The 19,380-nt window shown below is 54.6% G+C and overlaps 1 protein-coding gene across 2 annotated transcripts; it reads right to left on the reverse strand.

Annotated features, from left to right (window-relative positions):
- Positions 1-2,068: 2,068 nt before the first annotated feature.
- CARD10 (caspase recruitment domain family member 10) lies at positions 2,069-17,951 on the reverse strand. 2 transcript variants are annotated; one of them, XM_048300831.1, is made up of 21 exons: positions 17,847-17,951; positions 15,699-15,917; positions 15,338-15,475; positions 14,673-14,998; positions 12,642-12,824; positions 12,143-12,298; positions 11,908-12,033; positions 11,565-11,759; positions 11,328-11,465; positions 10,484-10,599; positions 10,200-10,240; positions 9,433-9,553; positions 8,775-8,955; positions 7,832-7,955; positions 7,239-7,479; positions 6,872-6,941; positions 6,433-6,532; positions 5,951-6,109; positions 3,875-3,996; positions 3,148-3,263; positions 2,069-2,917 (listed from the first exon to the last, which is right to left on the reverse strand). In XM_048300831.1, the coding sequence occupies exons 1-21, from the start codon at positions 17,851-17,853 to the stop codon at positions 2,710-2,712; spliced, it is 3,087 nt and encodes a 1,028-aa protein (XP_048156788.1). In that variant the 5' UTR covers positions 17,854-17,951; the 3' UTR covers positions 2,069-2,709. The 2 variants fall into 2 exon arrangements, with proteins under 2 accessions (XP_048156788.1, XP_048156787.1); XM_048300830.1 differs by lacking the exon at positions 17,847-17,951 and having other exon boundaries at positions 15,699-16,019.
- Positions 17,952-19,380: the final 1,429 nt, after the last annotated feature.

Here is a 19,380-nt window from a genome sequence, read left to right on the forward strand (position 1 = left end):
AGGCACAGGATCATTAGTGATGGCCCCAAAAAACATTACAAATCCTATTCAAAGCTAACTCGTACAGAGCATGGTCCCAGGAAACTGCTGGGGCAGGGGGCCACTGTGGACAGTGCTGGTGACTTCCCAGAGTGACACATGTGCCACCTCGACAATCCCCTCCCTGGAGGGAGAAATCTTGCTCTCAGTGACTTTACAGGGTTTGCACAAGGCTGTTACAGCTGGTAATTGGTGCCCAGGGCTGCTAATTGCACTGTGCCAGTTACCTAACCTGTGACTCATTCCTCCGAGCAGGCAGCCACCCCCCGAGGAGGTAAAAAGAAGGTGGGCTGGAGTGTGCAGGGCAGAGAGGGTCATTTATGTTTGCCCTGGAGCCCTCTGCCCCACTTTTCACCCGTGTCCAGAACAAGTTAAGGCTGGATTTTGAAAGCCTCAGGGGACAGAAACTGGATAAAGAGAGAGCCTGGAAGAAGCCTGGGAGCAGGAGAGGCAGTGCTGCCGCTGCTTGGGCAGCTGGGCAGTGCCAAGCTGCCCCCAGCAACCTTGTTTGCCTCCCTTTCCCTCTGGTTAAGCACTGATGACCAGCGAAGTGCTGATACGTGATTCTTTGGGGAGGGAGCAAGTGCTAAGCTAGGAGTGCATACCCAAGGTGGAGGGGCTGCTTTTAACCCCCTTCAGCTAGGCCATAGGGCTGGGGCTGGCTCCCAGTGCCAACAGGGATACAAGGAAGTTTCAAGCCCTGAGTCACAGTGCCTCACACACAGTGTTTTCCCTGAATACTCAAGTGCTATTTTTTTCTTCCCCCCACAACGATGCAAATTCCAATCTCCAAATCCATGACAGGGTGAATGGGAGCTTGTTTTGGGACTTGTCTTCTCATCAGCTCAACAAGAATCCCACTTTGTTTGCCTGCAGGGCAAGCACCCTCCCAGGGGACTGGCTGTGCTGGGATGCTCAGGCTGCATCCCCTGGAGTGGATGTCACTTGGGAGCTTTCATCTGGAGCCCTGTGTATGCCAGCTCCCCCTTCCCTGAGAGAAGAGTTGCATGGCTCCAGGGCAGAGCGAGGACTTTGCTCTACATTTTAGTGACTGCAAGTTAAAATCTTCATTTTCTTTCCTCCCCCCTTCACTCTCGTCCTCATAAAAGACACAGGCAACTGGTTTAGAGCCTGAAATAACACCTCACAGGGGACCCATGAAGATCAGCAAGGTAATTTTTGCTCAGAGCTTCACAAGTGCATGGCACCAGCAGGGCCAAACCACAGGGGCAAGGAGGACACAGAGAGGACCTGACTGGTGCTGGTTGCCCATCTTCTCCCATTGAGCCCAGAACCAGCAGACTCTGCCTGACCTCATGCCCCACAAAGCTTCCCAGAGCCACAGACTACCTGTTCCTCTGGCAAGCCTCAGGAAAGACCACCTACCACCACAACCACCACCTCTCCATTGCATGGGTATCCTGGCACCCCTTTCCCATGGCATCTGATAGCGGTGGCTGCATAGCAGGATTCAGGACCATGCAGCATAAGTGAGCACTGCTGTGGCTACCCAAAGCCTCCATCTTCCCCCTGCCAGAGTCTGAACCCACTCTTGGCCCCATGTCAGGGTGAAAACCCCACTTGCAAGGGCATTGTCCCCCTTTCTCCTAGCAGCATGGCTGGGCTCATCTCCTTGTTGTCCCCCAGGAGGGTGAGGTAGCTGGCTTGTCAGTTCAGGCTAACCAAGGCATGGAGGGATGCAAAGCTCTAGGGACCCCAGCCAGACACAGTTCAAAACTCAAGTGAGTGTTTCCCTGACTTCCCTAAAGCACCCTGACCAACATCAGTGCTGGGGAAAGGCAAAGGATTGAAAATCAGGTGCTATGTAGAAAAGAGAGGGGACTTAGTGTGGGGCACACTTAGCCTGTCTCTCCCCACACTTCTTGATGCCCTACAACAGCAAAGGCAGTGCTCCCTCCTTCCCCTGGAGGGCTGGGCAGTTGGATCTCACCTAAAGGAGGAGAAAAACATCCCATCGTACATCACCCATAGCTCCCCAGTAACACACAAGCCCACAGCCTGCCACCCATTCCCATTATGAATGGTATTTAATTCTCCTTTACAGGCAGTTTGCCAATAAAAGGCTCCATTAATAATTTACAAGCAATAAAGAGTACAGCTCCTATAAAATAAGGGTTTGTTGCAACCTTAGTGTCACTCCAGCTGCCGTGGGTCACAGGCATATGAGCCATGCTCCCTGTGCCTTGGGGCCGGAGGCGAGGTAGATGGGAAGAGAGGACCGAGAGCACACAGTGCCACCAGGCAGGGGAGATGGCGGTGACGGGAGAAGAGCTTCAAACGTGTGTGAGAAACGCTCCTACACAGCCTGATCCCACACAGCTCCCCTACATTCCCTGTCTGTCAACCTGACCACGTACAAGGGCAGCCCACGGTGACCGGGAACAGCCCACTAGGGTGGTTTCCACCATGATGGCGGAAGACGTCTTTCCAGTGAAATACAGAAAGCTCAGACAGGGGAGGCACTGTGTGTTACTTCCTGGCTCTTGGTGGCCCTCCAGAAGACGAGAAAGGCTACCCTGGGGGGCCTTTGCTGCCAGCATCCCCTCAGGGAGGAAGAGCACGCTACCTGGAGGGGCTTGGGAAGGCAGGGACTTCTGAGAGCAGCTCTTGGGGACAGTAGGTGTCAGTAGCCGCTCTGCCACCCCCAGCTCAGTCATCGCCCTCCTCCATCCACAGTGGGCGGGCTTGCTCCTGGAAGATGCATCCACGAACCACCTTGGGCAGTTCCTCCACATGGTTCCAGGCATGGGGCTCCACGCGGGCCCAGGAGCACGGCAGGGTGTGGAGAGCCCGCTCCACACCACGGCACGCCTTCAGCACCTCCGAGTCCCGCTGGCCCGCCTTCCCCAGCAAGCTCCTGGGGAAAACACAGGGACAAACATTACCCTTGGCATAAGCAGGTGGGGCAGCAAAACCACCCAGGAACGCCCTCACACCTACAGAAAGCCAATTAGTCCCCTCAGAGAGCCAACCCCAACACACACATCCAGTGCTCTCGCCTGATCCGCCTTCTGTCTCTGAACAGAGACAAGGGCTTCTCTCTCCTCCCGTGATGCCCTCCATCCATGCCACACCGCCTTTCCTCACCTGAGTCCTCTAATGTTCTTCTCAGTGACCTCGACATGGATAACGATGGGGTATATTTCACTTTTAATTAGATCCCTCACACCCTCAAATCCCAGCTCTAGCAGGCAGTGTTTATTCTGGAAAAGAAATAGAATAGATTTACTGATTTAAATGGAGAAAAAATAACCCCAGCCCCTGACAGTTACATTAAATCAAACCCCATACTGTGCAATATCATTGCTTTTCCAATACTAATTCCATTAAAAATGAGATTTATGGACAGCGCCAATAGAGACGGGGAGAATTAAAGAGCAGGGTCACCCACTCCATCACTGCCAATCCAACCCAAGAGCTCACTGGACCCCACTCTCAGTCACAGCCCATCTTCACATCCCCTTTGTCATTGCTGTCACCCACAGCCTCACATTTCTGCCCTGAGCAGAGCTGTTGCCACCTTGGTGAACATGAGGAATGAGAGAGCAGGGAGGTCACTTCTGAGTATGGCATGTCCCACTGACTCCCCCACAAATCCCCATCTGCCATTTATTTTATCTGAGCTCATCAGAGACTCAGGGAAACGTCTGTACCTGCTGCTCCACAACCTAAAATACTCTCTGAATTACACAGGCCCCAAACAAGCAGCTCCTTCTCTATCACCACACCGCCCTCCCTCTTCCCCCTCCTCTCCTCCGGTCTGAATGAGGTGTCCCATCCTGGCCCTTTGTCCCCACACCAAAAGCCTCAGCACCTTTTCCATCGCCTCCTGGATCATGCGGATTCGTCCACTCTCCCTCTGGTCCTGGCGGGCAGCTCTAGACACAGGGTGCTCCTGAGCATTGGTTGCACTGGGATCCCCTCCTGCCAGCTTCTCTGCAAGCCAAGAGGAGATAGGAAGAGGGAGATGTCAGCCCCTTGTCCCTCTTGCATGGCTTTCTACCTCAGATCCCACACATTTACTGCTGCACTGGTGCTTATCGAGTTTGGTGTTTATGGATTCTGGAGAGCAAGTCTAATTATACAACATCACACATTGGCATAGATCTCCTGCAGCTTTCTGGTAGGGAACAAGTGAGAGATCACAGCTGAAGACACCTTGCATGGCAAGAGCAGCACCTTGTGTTGTACCACAGCAGCCTAAGCTGGCTCACAGACATTATCCACCCACTTTCCCCACACTCACACTGTCCCAACCCCTCCCTAACAGGGTATGGCAGAAAAATAACCACTTTATCTTGCCAGGTGGGTTTTCTGCAGGGTTTGAGAGCTACACAGGCTTATAGACGGCTCCTGTAAGTGAGCAGCACGGCTGGGGAAGCAAGAGGAGTGGGTGTATCCTGGGAGAGCAGGAGGAAAATGGGGACGAGTTGAACCTCCTTTTGCTGGTGGCAGGCTGAGCCACCTTCCCTCCTCACAGGCAGGACAGCAGCCAGCGCCAGGAGAGCAGCAGAGCTGATGCTGTGACAGAGAACTGGGGGCAGAGCTGGCTGTACAGAGCTGCAGCATGGTCAAAGCAATGGTCAAAGCAAGGACTGCCAGGTGCCCCTGGCACAACACACACACCCCCAGACCTGGCTTGGGAGCCACAGCCCCTGCAGCCCAGTGTGGCTGAGGCAGGCGCCAGGCTTTACCTACCCACCATGCTGCTCTAGGCAGCTGCCCACACTGCCACGGAAACATGAGGAGGGATCATAAAAAGGCTTTTAAGAGCTGCTTGTCCCTAAGATAGAAATCAAGTAATATTTTTAGCAGAAGGCATGTCCAGAGCATGCTCCAGTTGTCCCAGGGCTCAGGCTGGCTGGGCATCCTCTGGTGGCACAGGTGTTTCTCAGGTAGACCTGGATCCTGCAAAACCATGTTTCCTTTGCAGGCAGCAGATTCCCATGGAAGATCAAACGAAAATACAGGCAGCAAACAAAAGAGAAATGGCTTGGGGCTCATGGATTATTTTTCTTCCCTTGCAGCAGGCAAAACTGGCAGGGGACAAGGAGTTTTTGCCCTCGTGTAAATTCCCAGTGGCAATAAAAGCTTTGAAGCAGGTCCCCGTGCAGTGTGAGGGGGACCCTGCAGAGGGCTCAGCAGGACAGGATATATGGCCAAGTCACTCAGCTGAGAAGCCCAGCGGCCAAAGTTTTCAGAGCCATCCTTCAGCAAACCAGAGATTTTTCACTACCTCCATCACTACCTCGCAAACGAATAAACCAACTCATTTGTCAGTCCTGCAGTTGGCAAAAGGAGCACTCTAAACACCGGGAAAAGAGAGCACCACAGAACTGAAGAGGAAGGAGGAAAGAGGGAATTGTCCTTCCTGAACATTTCCTGTGGGAAAAATGCCCTTTCCCCTTCAGCCATGTGTCAGCCGCACATCTACTGGCAGAAGGAAGGAGATAACAGCACTAAGGTTGAATGCTTCCATTCCTGGGCAGGAAGAGCTGGATGAAGTCAGCCTGCAGATCCCACATCAGCCAGGGTTTTCATGTCTGGGAAGAGCCACCCAGAGCAGCAAGGCAACACTACACCACCATCCACTCCAGGGAAGAGAGAGGATCCCCATGCCTCAGGACCCAGAAGTGAGGGCTGGCTTCCCTGTGAGCCACAGGGATAGGACACAGTTAGAAATAGCAGGGAATATCTTGCAGACACTCAGCCCAAAAAAGTGACCTGTTAACAGGTATTACGTGGGAAGACTGAGAGACTCCCACACTTACCCACTAAAGGGAGATCTCTCACGTGTTTTCCGAGACTCCCATGAGACCGTAACCCAAACTTCCAAGAGAAGAGCAGCTCTTCACCGAATTGGACTGACCAACCACTCACTGCTGCCTACCTGCTGGGCACACATGAAAGTCCAGGCGAGAGGTGGGCAGGTCCAGCAGGTTCCTGATGAGCCGTGGTGCAATGCAGCTTGGGGACAGCACCACGGGACGGAGTGTCTTGACCACCACAGGGCGCACCAGGCTGTAAGGCTTCAGGTTTGTGTCCGGGTCTGGAAGACAGCAACGAAGAAGAGAAAGCCAAAGGTGAAAACATGGGAGACCAGGCCAGCCTACAGTCCATCCCATTCTTCTGTACCACCCCCTCCTCATCCTGAATCAGGGAGGTACCTACCAAACTGTCTTATGTCCCAGGAAAGACCCTACCCTGGTTACAACACTCACTCATGGACAGATATCCTGGATGTAGACCCCCTGCCCATTTTCTGTGACTCCCTTGAGCTACACAGCAGTTTATTCTCCACAAAAAGTTGGATGACCAGGGGACAACTGGGTCTGCAAGGGTGACAGGGCAGGCACAGGGCTAGCAGCTCACCTGAGCAGGGGTCCAGCCACAGCTGCTGAGGGGGCTGTTCTGTGCTCCTCTGTGGTTTGGATTTCACCAAGCGCAGTTGGCCCAAGGCCCGTTTCTTTAGCTGAGGAGAAAGTGAGGGCAATTAGGCTGAGAGCACTGACCTTTTCACACACGTGCAGAACTGGCTGCAGAACACCCTCTGGCAAAAAGGATGGAGCACCCTTACAAAGAGCAAGGGATTGGCTCTGCCACCCATTAGGTTCAGTCTAGGAAGTGGGGAGGCAGTAGAAAAGCAGCCACAGAGAAGTAACACTGCCTGGGCTAAAAGTTTTGCTTGCTAACCCATCTGCCACCTCTGTAGGAGTTGGTTTACCAACAGAGTGGGGCAGGTTGTATCTGAGGTGGTGAGATGGCCATGGGCACACACACACAGCTCTCATCACCCGCTTCCTTGGCTTACATTATTTCTGTGGCCTCTCTGCTGCCCAGGCATCTGGTGCTTCTCCTGGATCTTCAAAAGCTGATGAGCCCTGAAAAGACAGGGAGCTTGCACTCAGCAACTCCAGAAGCCCCCAGGGACCATAGCCTGCTGGGATCCTCTTCACCAACAGGTCCCACACACCTGCTGAAGCATAGGCATATCAAAGCCCTCACTCAACCTCCCAGTCCCTCAAGGGCTCCCAAACACTACCACACTGGTCCCCATACAATCCTTAGTCATCCCACACCATCGAGAGGCCAGTCTGCACCCCCAGGACTTCTAGGGGATGGTCAGCACAGACAAAGGGGGCGGGTACCCCAGGTACATCCCTCCTCACGCTGGTTACCTGCTGTAGTTGGGCACTGTGCCCTTGTCCAGGTCCCGCACGGTGAAGGGATCGACGCGCGAGCAGTACCACTCCAGGCGGCCTCTGTGCATGGTGTCCGTGACGTGCAGGATCTCCCGGCGCTTCACGCACAGCGCGTAAGGGTCCGACGGCTCCAGGAGGGACACGTTGGTGCGGACGTAGAACGAGTCTCCAGAACATTTCTTCCCCTCCTCCAGGGCTGCCCGCAGAGGCTGGTATCCTGGAGCATAAAACACGGGTCACCACAGGTGGGGACGCAGCAGACAACGGTCACCGGTAAGAAAGCCAAGTCGCCAGCACAGTTGTGATGCTATGGATTGGGGTGGGGGGGCAGAGGAGGCAAACAGACAGAAGGTCTGTACCTCTGTCCTGTAACTCAGAGGATGCACAAGTCACACCAGACAGGGAAAGCTACTGGAGCTACAGCCAACCCCTGTGTCAGACATGGTGGCCTAGGACCAAACAGGAGAGGAGAGAGAATAACTGAGATTTATCTCCAGGTCTGGGTGGAAAGTCTAGAAAGGGAGGCAGAGAGCTCAGGCTCAAAGGAGACCCAGCTGCCAGCACCTTACCTTCTAGGTCGAGCTGAAAGATGAGACTAGAGGGCTCATCCCAGTGCAGCAGGCTCAGGTAGGCAACCTCCCGTGTGCAGTTCTCCAGGGAAAGCACCTCTTCCTTCAGCGATGGCACTCTCAGCTAGCAAGGACCGATGCCGTTAGACCTCAGGGCTGGAAGAGCATGCACCCCCCAGGCTCCCTCACCCATTAGGGTTACACAAAAGGTGTTACAGAGCGAGGCAGGTCTGGGATAAACTGTATCTGAGGGCAAGGCATCCTCAGTCTGCCTCTGGCTCCCTCCTCTGCCTCTGAAATACCTGCTGCCAGCCATCACCCAGCCTGGATGGTGGGCTGTCGTGAAAGGAAACATGTGTGTGCATGAACATGTGTGGGAGCGGGAGCACTGGTTTGTTTTCAGTAACAGGTGGGATATTAATTCAAGTAGTGCAGCTGTATTTCAAGTGGTGTCATTCTTGGCAAAACAAATGCCCTTCCCTCCCTCCAGGAGCTTTCTTCAGAGCAATTATTCTCTAAAGCTCAGGAGGGTCACAAAGGCCTGAGAAAACTTGCTCCAGAATTGATTGCTTTGCAATGGGCATGTGCAGGATGCAAACTGCTCTGAAAAAACTACAAGGTGACAGACAACTCGAGGGACACAAAGCCATACTGGCACCTTAATCGTGTGACTCCTTTTTGTTTCTCCCTTCCCACAGCTCAAGGAAGTGTTTCAGAAGGTCTTGGCATTTTTATATGCACAGGTACACTCGAGTGCCATGAGACCTGGGTGGGTATTTGTGCTGTGTAAAGCTCTAGATAGGGAGCAGTCCTGGAAAATAAAAGAAACGGAGGTGGACTTCAAGCTGGGTAGAGATCAGCTTGCACTGGGGATCACTCCACACTCCTTGCATCATCCCAAGTGCTTTGCAAACCCTCAAAGTGAGCCCATTCCCTGACTCACCTCAATGAGCCGGCACCCTTCCCTGAGTCCTGCTTTTTCAACCCGTGAGCCTGGCTTGACCCACTGGACATAAATTCCTGTCCTGTTCCCTCCAAGGATGGAGATGTCTGCTCCGAGCCTCTTCTCCTGGGGTGAGGGGTTGCTGGGATGACCCACGCTCGTGAGCTGTACCACTAGTGACCTGGCAAGGAGAAATGCAAAGTCTGGCAACTGAGGTTGACTGCCTTTGCTAAGAGCCAGTCCCCCATGCCTTGTGTCCAGCTACAGGGTCTTTATTGCAGCACAGAGCTCGTGACTCACAGCATGCCCATCACCAGGGCACACAGAGCTCACAAAGCCCCACAGGCCCTTCTATCCGACCAGCCCCATCAGCAAAGCCAAGCTGGGCTCCCACAGTCCTTCCCTACTTGGACAGACACGTGTCCAGCCCAGAGCAACATCCCCACCCCTGCCATAACAAATAGGACAGTGCAAAAAATTGAAGTTCTGCTAGGAAGCAAGGACTATAGGATCTTCATTTCTCTCCTCTCCCACTCGTGAGAAAGAGCCTGCAGTGGGAGGGGCAGAAAGGAAGGGTCTCCCAAGCGTGGTCCCTGGCACCACAAAATGTCCCCTCAAGCACCACCACAGAGTGCCCAGCTCAGAGAGCAGCAGTCACCTCCTGGTGACCTCCTTGCGTCTGGAAAGTGTGGACAAGCAGATCTCTGACTTCACCCTGGTGTACGTGCTGCTGGAAGAAGAGGAGAAGGCCCCCAGCAAGGTGCCAGCAAAACTGTTGCCTAGGAGAGAGCAAAACGGAGAGGGAGCACTTCACCTGTACTAACGCTGCAGGGAGCTCGTGTTCTGGGGATGGCAAGGGTCTGCCATCCTCCCCTGGCCATTTTCTAGCATCTGACTGGGAAACTGAGGCTGCAGGGAGGCTTTGAATGGTCACCCTCAAGAAAAGCGTTTCCCACATTGCCAAGAACAAGCAAATCTTTGTTCCCTTCATCAGCACTTCGGCCAGAAGGCAGCAGTAGCCAGGGCCACCTGGATGTGCTCAGAGATCAGCCACCAGCACCCATCACAGGGCCTGCCAGCACCAGGAGCTTCACTCCAGGAGACTTAGAACCCATGACAGCAGATGAAGGGACTATCCAATAACACCCCAGGGCAAAGGTATTTCCCTGTTCTATTACCTACTCCCCTCAACAGCTCTCCATGAGTCAAACAGAGCTGATACAAATAGCTCCCTGCCTCTGCAGAGGAAAAGCCAGCTTTTCCAGCTGCTGTGCCTGACAGAGGGTCCATAGTACCATGCTACAGGTGCAGAGCCCTTGCAGTGAGCTGTACAAACCAGAGGGGTGAGGGAGGGTCAGTTGTCCAACCCCTCTCCCCACAGCCACCACTTCTTTTTAGCTAAGCCCATTGAGGAAAGCCTTGTACCTGTTGCATCTTCCATGCTGCTAAAGGAGCCACAGGACAAGCTACAAAGGAGACACAAAATGGGTCTGTAAGGTAGCAGCTTCTCCAAAGACTGTTGGCATCCCGTTCTCAATCTCAGCTCCACAGACCTCCCCGCCACCCCCAAGCACCCCTGCAGCCACCACACAGCTCCCAGCCAGCCTTCCCACTCTGTTCCCACTCCAGGTTCTCTCCTAACCCTGCCAGGCAGCTCTCCCTGGACCCCACAAACCCCACAGAGGAGACAAGCAGCCCCCAGCAATCACCTTTTGTAGGGCATGCATCTCTCTTCCCGCTGCCGGCGGAGGATGGAGCCGATGCAGGGAGGGAAGGGGAAGGTGGAAAGGCGGTTGATATCCTTCTCGCTGTCGGGAGTCACATCCTTGGGCAGAGTGAGAGAAGTACTTGCTAACATCAACACCCAGCACCACTTCTCCCCTCCCTTCAGGCCAGGGGAGCACATAGCTCCTTGGCTACCACAACCCTCTTTAGGATACTCCACATCCCTCCAAACTCCTAGGGGCACCTTGTTTTCCCAAGCAGATAGCTCAGCTAGGGATCCATGACACTGCATCAACATCTTTTTGCAAAGTACAAGCTGCAGGAGAAGTAGCAAGTGAAGAGACTATCCAACCCTTGTCCTTATATTTCTGTTTTAGCCACCACACACCCAGAGGTGTGAGTAACCCTGCCCATTTCAGGGTGCTCTGGGATGACAGTTCAAGGAGTCAAAGGAAAGAACCTGACTCCCTTAAAAACAACACGATGCTGCTACAGGGCTCAAAAGAGCCTGGATTTCTCCTCCAGCTTGTGTAGATTAAACAGCATTTTGGGAAGGATAGCATCTTACATGAGGCTGTTGATTTCTAGAGCGTCGTATGGGATGAAGAGTTTTGCTTCCTCCTCTTTGCCACGCTTTGGGGCAGCACTGGCTAGTTTGTTAGAGACTGAGAGAGCAAAGCTTTGCACCCGAGATCAGCTCACACCTTACACACCACCCCACGGCCAGTCTTCCACCAAGAACTCCAACTCCAATGCCTGCGTGCCCCTCCTGAGCAGTGTCTCTGCTGGCCTCAGCTGAGGGCCAGCCTCACGTGGTCAAGCACTCACCATGCTCTGAATGGCTGAATCCCCCGGGAATGGGGTAACAGAATTCCCCAGAGTATCCATGAGTCCATTTGTAGGGTTGTCTATGAGGCTCCAGGTGCTGCTGAGGTTGGAGCAGAGGGAGTAGGAAGAGCTGCACATCTGGGAGAGAAGGGACTCCATCATCCCATCTGCATCCCCCAGAAATCAGTCCTGACCCCTTTGCCTTCCCTCTTGCCCCTTCTTTCTAGCCACCCTCACCTTGCTGAGGCTGCGGCCCCCTTGGCACCGCTGCAGCTGTGCCTCTAGCGTGCTGTTCAGCCCTTCTGCCTGGCTCAGCTTGCTTAGGAGCTCATCCCGCTCCTCCTCCAGGGCCCGCACACGTTTGCGGTACTGGTCCTTCTCGATCAGGCTCTGGGAGTATTGCAGCTGCACCCCATCACGGCTCTGGATGGCCTGCAAGGAGCCAGACTGAGAGCGAGAAAAGGCACAGAACTGCGCTGCTAATCCACACCTCCCACCCTGGCATGGCTGGACAAGATCTGCTGGGGAAGGAGAGGGTATCCAGAGCTCTGTTCCTGCTGGGAGGTGAAAAGCAATCTACCTGGTCCCGCTCTTTCTCGATCTCCTCCAGCTGCAGCAGCACTGTGTTCATACGGTGCTTGTAGAGATCACAGTCCTTCTGCAGCGTCCGGTATTTGAGCTGCAGATCTTCCACCTCCTGGAGGTACTGGTAACAGCAAGCAGTGAGCATTAGCCTTCCTGAAAGCACCTGCTTTACAGCCCCCTCCCAGGCCCCGCTTGGTGTGCAGGGACAGGGGCAGTGATGAATGCTCTACCTTATCCCTCAGTTCTTCAGCCCACTGCAGCTCATTCTGCAGGGAGTTGAGTTTCTGACAGAGATCCTGCCGGTCATCTTGGGCTTCCTTCCAATCATGCTCCAGGATGTCCAGGAGGATCTGCTCAGAGCCTGGCACTGGGCCCTCACCGGGTGTCTAGGAGGTGAGAGAGTACTGTCACTGCCCCTCAATCACCCAGGGAGCAACAGACCAGGGCAATGACTGCCACAACTGCCATCATCATCCTGCATCAATCTGCTGTGCACTCCAAGGCACAAAGTCACACTTGTGAGCACAACCAAGAATTACAGGGCTGGAAAAAAGCACCTGTCACTACCCAGACACAATGGCAGGCACCACAGCCAAGCAATATGCTCAGAGGATGGGACAGGCCAGCCCAAAACAATGATTTCCCCATCTTTCCAGTGGCTGTGTAAACAGCACTGCGGGTGGCCCAGGAAAGCAAGTGACCTGGAGCCTGGCCTGCCCTGGGAGGTACCTGCAACATGCCCTGCAGCTCCTGCAGCGATGCCGTGAGCCGCTGGTTCTCAGCCCACAGCTCGGACACGGCGTCGGGATGGCCCCGCTCCTCGGCCTCTCGCTGGGGCGGTGCAGATGCCTGTTTCCGCAGCAGGCTGCACTCCTCCTCCAGGCTGGACACTTTGCATTTCAGCTGGTCCACCTGAAACCCAGGGACAAAACAGTCTGACACACACGGCCCTGCACCTCCTCCTTATCAGGAGAGTGAAGCAGAGAAGGTGCTGAGAAGAAAACAGGTCTGGAGGCGAGTAAGGCGCAGGAGGCAACCACAGGCAGCCATGTGAAGGAGTATCCTACTGCTGGGCCAAGGTTAGCAGCACAGCTGCACACAAAAGCTTCTCCCTCAGGGAAAGGAGGAAGATGCACTTGCATAAGCACATTCAGGATCTTCTCTTGGTGCAACAACTTTCTTGCTACCCTGGGGCACCCACGGTGGAGCTGGCCTTGATCATGGGTGGACGTGGGACCTCTGGTCCAGGGCCAGCAGCTGTGAGTATCTCAAAGACTCCTAGAACAGCTAAGAAACAAATCCACAGCAGAAAAATCCACTGGAGGCTATTCAGTGTGGGGAGGCCACCTCTGGCCTGGGAGGTGTTTGAGGTTCAAGCTGCTGGAGGCTGCAGCGTACCACGGGGGCATCATCATTCCCTGGCCTGGTCTCACACTCCTCCACCAACATGTCACGGGAGACAGAAAAGGTCAGGGACTTTTAAGAGTAAGAGAGGTCCTCCCAGACCTGTAATGACTGATTAGATTGATCAGAGAACCAGTTTCACAGGTAAGTAAGGCTTTGAGAAGAAATGGGGCAGCAGAAGCCTATCAAAGCCACCAAGAAGCACTGCCAAAATTGCCAAGAAGGGATTCAGGAACTGAATTACTTCTGTGAATCTGCCCAAAATACCTAGAGTGACTTTTGGGGACCAGACACTTCTGGAGTGAAGAGTCAGGAGGGGAAGGCAAGCTGAGACGCTGCTTCCAGGGGGATTTCTTCAGTGCACAGTTACCTCCAAGTGATTCACCTCCCTGCTCCAAAGAGGCCCAGGGGAGCTGGCATTGGCAGGAATACCAGAAAAAAGGTAGGGGAGGATCCCGGCACTGGCACAACAGAATGAGGTATGAAAGGTAACCACAAGGCTGTGTGAAAGGTCCAGGCCCAGACTGGTAGGGGGAATGCCAGGAGGCAGCAGAGCACTTAAAAATATGGGTTATTAATAGGTTCAAGGTAGAGCTGTCCTTGCCCAGGCAGGAAATGGATGCATGTTTGCTGGAGGTGAGAGCTTGGCAGCTGGAGTGCAGTGTCACGAATTCCTTCAGCTATGCAGGGCATGAGTCTAACCAACGTCATGAGAGACATGAGGAGGCGGTGGGGAGTGGCAGGGGGGATGGAGGCTGGGCCAAAAGGCTCCTAAAGCTCAGCAAGGTAGGCTGGGCAGCTCCAGGCAGCACACACGCACCCAGCGTGGGCGGCTGCACTGCCACCGGCCTCACTAGAGAGAGGAAAACGCAAACCCTTTAAGGGGGAAGAAGTAAATATAAACACACAGCTTGACAGAGTGAGCTGCCTGCCGCCTGCCTGTGCTGCCAGAGAGCAGAGCAGGCAGCACAGGGCAGCCAGCACAGGCAGGAGCACACAGGGCATCTTGTGGTGCCAGCAGCCAGGCTGAGAGTCAGCGGATGCCAGGGAAGGCACCAGCCCTGCCTCTGGCTCCTCTAGGTGATGTACCCTCAACTACATCAGCTGGCAGGAGCTGGTGATGTATCTCCAGCTGCCCCTGGGCCGTGGCAAGCCTCCTGCACTGTGCCCATGTCTCAGCCCCCTGCAGGGCACATTTCCATCCCGAGCAGGGCAGGATCCCCAAAACACATCCTGTGTGCTATCAGCTCCTTCATGCTCACAGTCTACCACGTGTGGACATCCGCGTGCATCCCTCTCGGCCGTCAGACTCCCGGCACGTCCCACTGCCCACCCTCGTGCTCCCCAGCATCCTACCAGCAGCTGCAGGTCCCTGCTCCGCAGCACGGCCACGTTCTTCTCCTCGCAGAGCTGCGCGTAGCGCATGGCCATCATGTAGTTCTCGTCCTTCAGCCTCAGCAGCTCCACGCTGTTGGAGTCCCACTCCTCTCTCAGCCGCTGGCAACGCTCCTGCACCTTCAGGAGCTCCTTCAGCTGCTGCTCCAGCCGGACTTGCTCTTGCTCCAATGCCTGGTTTTTCACCTGGAGCTGGTGTTCCTTCAGCAGGTGCTCTTTCCGTTGAGCCCTCACCTTCTTCACCTCCATCATCAGGAACTGAGTTAGTCCCTCAGGGCCTTCCTCATCTGGGGAGAGACAAAGGAGAACCTGTTCCTGGCTGCTGAAACAGGGGTAACCCCAAGAAACAGATTTGCCCAATGCTCTGTTTTCCACCAAGAAGTGACAAGTTCTCCTGCAGGTTTGCAGCCCTTGTTGCCCCAGGCTTATGGCACCACAGTCTTCACACCTGTGTATGTGGCCCCCTCTCTGCCAGTTCTAGAGTACAGAACTGTCAGGATTCCTCACACACCAGCAGCATGAACCCGGTTTTTACGCAGGCATGTGAACATTTCTTCAGAATGTGAACATTCTGGCCCTTCCCATGCAAGCAGCAGCTAAAAGGAGAACAGAGCACCTGCTCCTACCCAGGATCATAGAGCAGCGCTGGGCTGGTTCCCTCCCTGTGAGCCGTGTGTAGTGCTCTGGGTAATAAAACTCCAAGGATTCCAGGAAGGCTTCATAGCCTCGCTTTCCACGGCGCCGAAGGATGTCCATCAGGTAACCTGGAAGAACAGACAAAGGGCTAGGATGAATTCCCTGCAAAACAGAGAGAAAACTGAGTAGCCCAGCTTCTTGGTATGAAGGTAGCATCTCCACTGCAGAGCACCTCAGAGAACAATGAAGCTGAGGGAGTAGTGCAGTGTGTGTAGCACCCACTGTGTGTCAAAACCAGGTTATCCCCCACAAACCAGGCCCATCCAAGTGCAAGTTCGTGTCTTCTCCCACCTGTCTGGTTGCTCTTGCAAGGGAATCGGCACGAGTTCAGCACCTCCTCCTCATCCTGCTCGTCTATGACGCGGCACTGGCGCAGGTACGGGGTGAGCTTGGCTGGGTTCAGGGAGCGGGTCAGCTGGTGTCGTGCGCTCTCGATCTTCTCCCAGATGGTGTCTTCTTCCTCCTCCTGCTCTGACAGGCTGCTGGCTTGGAGAGACGCATTCTCCGCGGCTGGAAGGATAAAAGGAAAGGATAAAATGATGAGGAATGATGGAGGAGCACAGGTAGAAGGCATGAGTAGGCATGGGAGAACAAGAGTCAAGGTATGATCCTGCAAACGATCCACTAGTCTTGCAAACAGGACTCAGATACATCAGAAAACATTTTACAAATAAATGGATCTATTTATCTAAAATAGATTTATCTGAAATTTATCTGTTTATCTAAAATACAGCAGGATCTTGAGTGTCCACCTAGAGCCTTGCATATGCAAAAGGCAAGTGGTGCATAAGAGAGTTAGACGCGTATACAGTAGGAAGTCTAGAGAAGATACCATCTTCATCCCTCAAACATTCTGAAATCCCCCCAGCCATCACACACCTTCCCTTTTGTCCCATCCCTGAGAATGGGAAACTCTCAGGACCAAGAGTTTTCACAGGACATGCTTTCTCATACTTGGGGCTGGAGAGGATCCAGCAAATGAATCCGTGGCACTGTGCACCAAGCACTGGTGACCAAACAAGTTCTCAAGGGCACCATCCCACAGAGAAGCTTGGCTACAGGTACTGGAATCAGCAGGTAATCACATGAGCATATCTTTCATGTATCTTCCACGCCGCTGTATGGAGCCCTGAAAATATGTTGCAACAAGGCAAGCACTCTGCCAACGAAATAAAGCACGAGAGAACCCCTCAAGTGAATGGGCCAAAACCTCTCAGAGTCATGGTAAACCTGCTCTTACAGTCCTACAAGCTGTGATGGAGCAGCTCTGTGCAATGTGCTCTCTCCCCAGCTATGGATCAACTCAGTGTTATCTATTTTCACTCAAGAAATGAAGTCTGCTTCACAGGCCAGCACAAATCCTTTCAGCTGTCAAGGCAAAGCACAGCAAAGATCTCCTGAGACTTAGAAGCCATCTCTCCTCCAACGTGTGCATGGTTACCTGCTGCTCTGGTGTGGGCATTAAGTTCAGCTTTGGTACCCCAGGCACACGAACATTCCCAGGGGCAGGGCAGAAGTTCATGTTCCACAGGGGAAGGAAATGTCCTAGTCTTTTTCCTTTTCTTTGGAAATTTGGGGGTGGAGTTCTGTTGTCGGGTTTTTTTCCTATCTCGTGGTGCAAATTATATCATGCTATTTCAGACTGACAACCAGCACAACAAGGAGGATGGCTGAGAGAGCTGTGCAGAAGTTAATCCTCCAAATGCAAACACAGGAGGCTTGGGGTCTGATGGATGAAAGATAGCAGGAACGGAGAATTGCTGACACCACAAAAGAAGCCCAAGTGTCCCATTTTCTGCACCGAAGAGTTTAGGACCCCAAATACAAATACAGACATGGACTGCTCTAGGTTGAATAAAAACAGTGTTTCTTGCAGAAATTGAACTCTCATTTGAGACTTTTGCCACATAGACACAAGTACGCTGGAGGACGACGCAACAGCAGGTCACAGAAGTTGAGCGGTTTCAAACTCCGCAGCAGATTTATCCCTTTAAGTCAAACTGTTTCTCCAAGAAACTCAAGCCGGCTGTGCAAGCCGCGACCAGCTTCTCGGCAGGCAGGCTCGGCAGAGAGGGAAAGGGAGAGGGAAGGAGAGAAAGAGAGGGGAGGGGTGGGCAGAAGGTTCCAGAGCCGGTAGCCCCGCTCCCGCCCGGGGTGCCCCCCTCCCGCGGCGGGCGGAGGGAGCGCTTCCCTTTCGCCGGTCTGAAGGCGCTCTTCGAGAAATGCCGAGCCGGAGGCCATTCCCGAGGAGGTGGCTGGGGAAGAGGACAAGAAGCGCAGACATCCCCCACCACCACCACCACCACCACTCCCGAGCCAGTGCAAAACTCCCGCCCCGGGGCGATGCCGACGAGCAGCCGCCGCCCCCGCGGCAAAGGGGGCCCAGCGGGGCTCCGCCGCCCCCGGGACCCCGTTCCCGGACGGGGGCTCGCCCCTTACCTGCCATCCCCACTCCGGGCGGCTGCTCCCCGCTCCGCTCCGCTCCGCGCCGCCGCCTCTCCGCCCCGGCAGGTGTGTCTGAAGCGCCCTCCCCACCCCGCCGCACTTTCCCAACTTCTTTCCCTGCCTCCCTCCCTCTCTCTCTTTCCCTCCCTCGTCCAGCCGGCTGGAAAGGAACCGGCAACCCCCGGGGCTATGGAGAGCCTAGCTCTGCCCACCTCCGGGGGTCGCGGGGGCATTCACCGGCGGGGCGGGGGCGGATCCCCTCGGCCCCTCCCGGTTTCTGAGAGTCTCCGGCTGCTGCTCACCTGAGCGAGCCGGGGAGGGGTTTTTCTCTGCGTGTGTCCTGTCCTTCTAACCCGCCTCGGTGCCCAGCCCCGGGATGGAGCTGCTCCCCGGAAGGATGTTGCTCGCCAGCCACTTCTCTTCCGAAACGCGCCCGGCCTCAGCCCCCGACAGACCGGCGGGGGAGGGGGTGCCCGGCTTGTCTGGGACCCTGCCCGGGCAGAATAGGGGTCTCCTCGGGCAAGGCGCAGCACCCCCCCCAACCCTCCCCCCCCCCCGCCCCCCCGCGTTCTGCTGCAAAGAAGAGATTCATAAGGAGAGGTTTTCTTTGGTTCCAGGGCTGCAGAAATTGTAGCCAGACCACCCCAGGTGTAGGGCTGGTTCTGGATGGAGGGGGGATCCAAGCAAGAGGAAAAAATTGGGAGTGCTGGAAAGATGCCTGATCCAGGCCAAGAAGAGGTCCCACAGGCTAGGTTTTGGCCCCAGTCCTCAGCTGTGTCCGTGGGTGGGTGGGTGGAACTGGGTGTGGAGACATCCCAAGGCAATGTGATAGAGATGTACTCCAGGGCATGCAAGGGCTTGCAGCCTGGGCCTGACCCGGCACTGAGTTCCCCAGGCCAGAAATAGATGCTCGGAAGCTTTCCCCTGGTCCAAGTGGCCACAGCAATCCCAGGAGTGGACCTGTGTGACCCCACAGCATCCCAAAGAATTTGCACAGAGTACCCTCCACACCTGCCATGTACTCTGTTGCCCAAATCTGTGCATACCATTGGACAAAGAGGGCTCTGGGAGAGATGGAATCGGACACCATGGTTCAATCCCAACATCAAGCCTCCCCCTTCAAGGCTAAGATGTTTTTCACTTTCTCTAGCAACCCTATTTCACTCTCATTTCATCACTCTCAGCTGTGTCCAACCTCAATAGCCAGGCTATGGAGTGCAGGCTCTGTACCAGAAATTCCCAGTGCAATATCAAGCTCGTAAGAAATGGGAGTTCCAGGATTCTCCCCAGGCTTGGAGTCAGCCCACAGGGTAGCCCAGAGTACTGCTGTGCATCCCTCCAGAGCTCTGAACACAACATGAAGGAGCCCTGCATTGCTCCTGCTCCTGCCAACGCACTCCCAAAAGGGAAGTGCTCTCAGTACCCCACCACTGCAGTGTCTGACCCCACCTCTGCATGGAAATCTTTCTCTCCTCATTCACGTAAGTGAGGAAGCAGAGGTATGATCAAGCCCCCCTTCCCTAAAAGT

This window comes from Corvus hawaiiensis, chromosome 4 (assembly GCF_020740725.1).
Source record: "Corvus hawaiiensis isolate bCorHaw1 chromosome 4, bCorHaw1.pri.cur, whole genome shotgun sequence".
NCBI lineage: Eukaryota > Metazoa > Chordata > Aves > Passeriformes > Corvidae > Corvus > Corvus hawaiiensis.

Coding starts and splice junctions, on each gene's coding strand:
- CARD10 (XM_048300830.1), bottom strand. CDS start 15,981: ATGCCTTCTACCTGTGCTCCTCCATCATTCCTCATCATTTTATCCTTT. Junction 12,034..12,142: donor CTGAAGAACTGAGGGATAAG/GTAGAGCATTCA, acceptor TGCTGTTACCAG/TACCTCCAGGAGGTGGAAGA. Junction 3,264..3,874: donor TCCAGGAGGCGATGGAAAAG/GTGCTGAGGCTT, acceptor TTTCTTTTCCAG/AATAAACACTGCCTGCTAGA.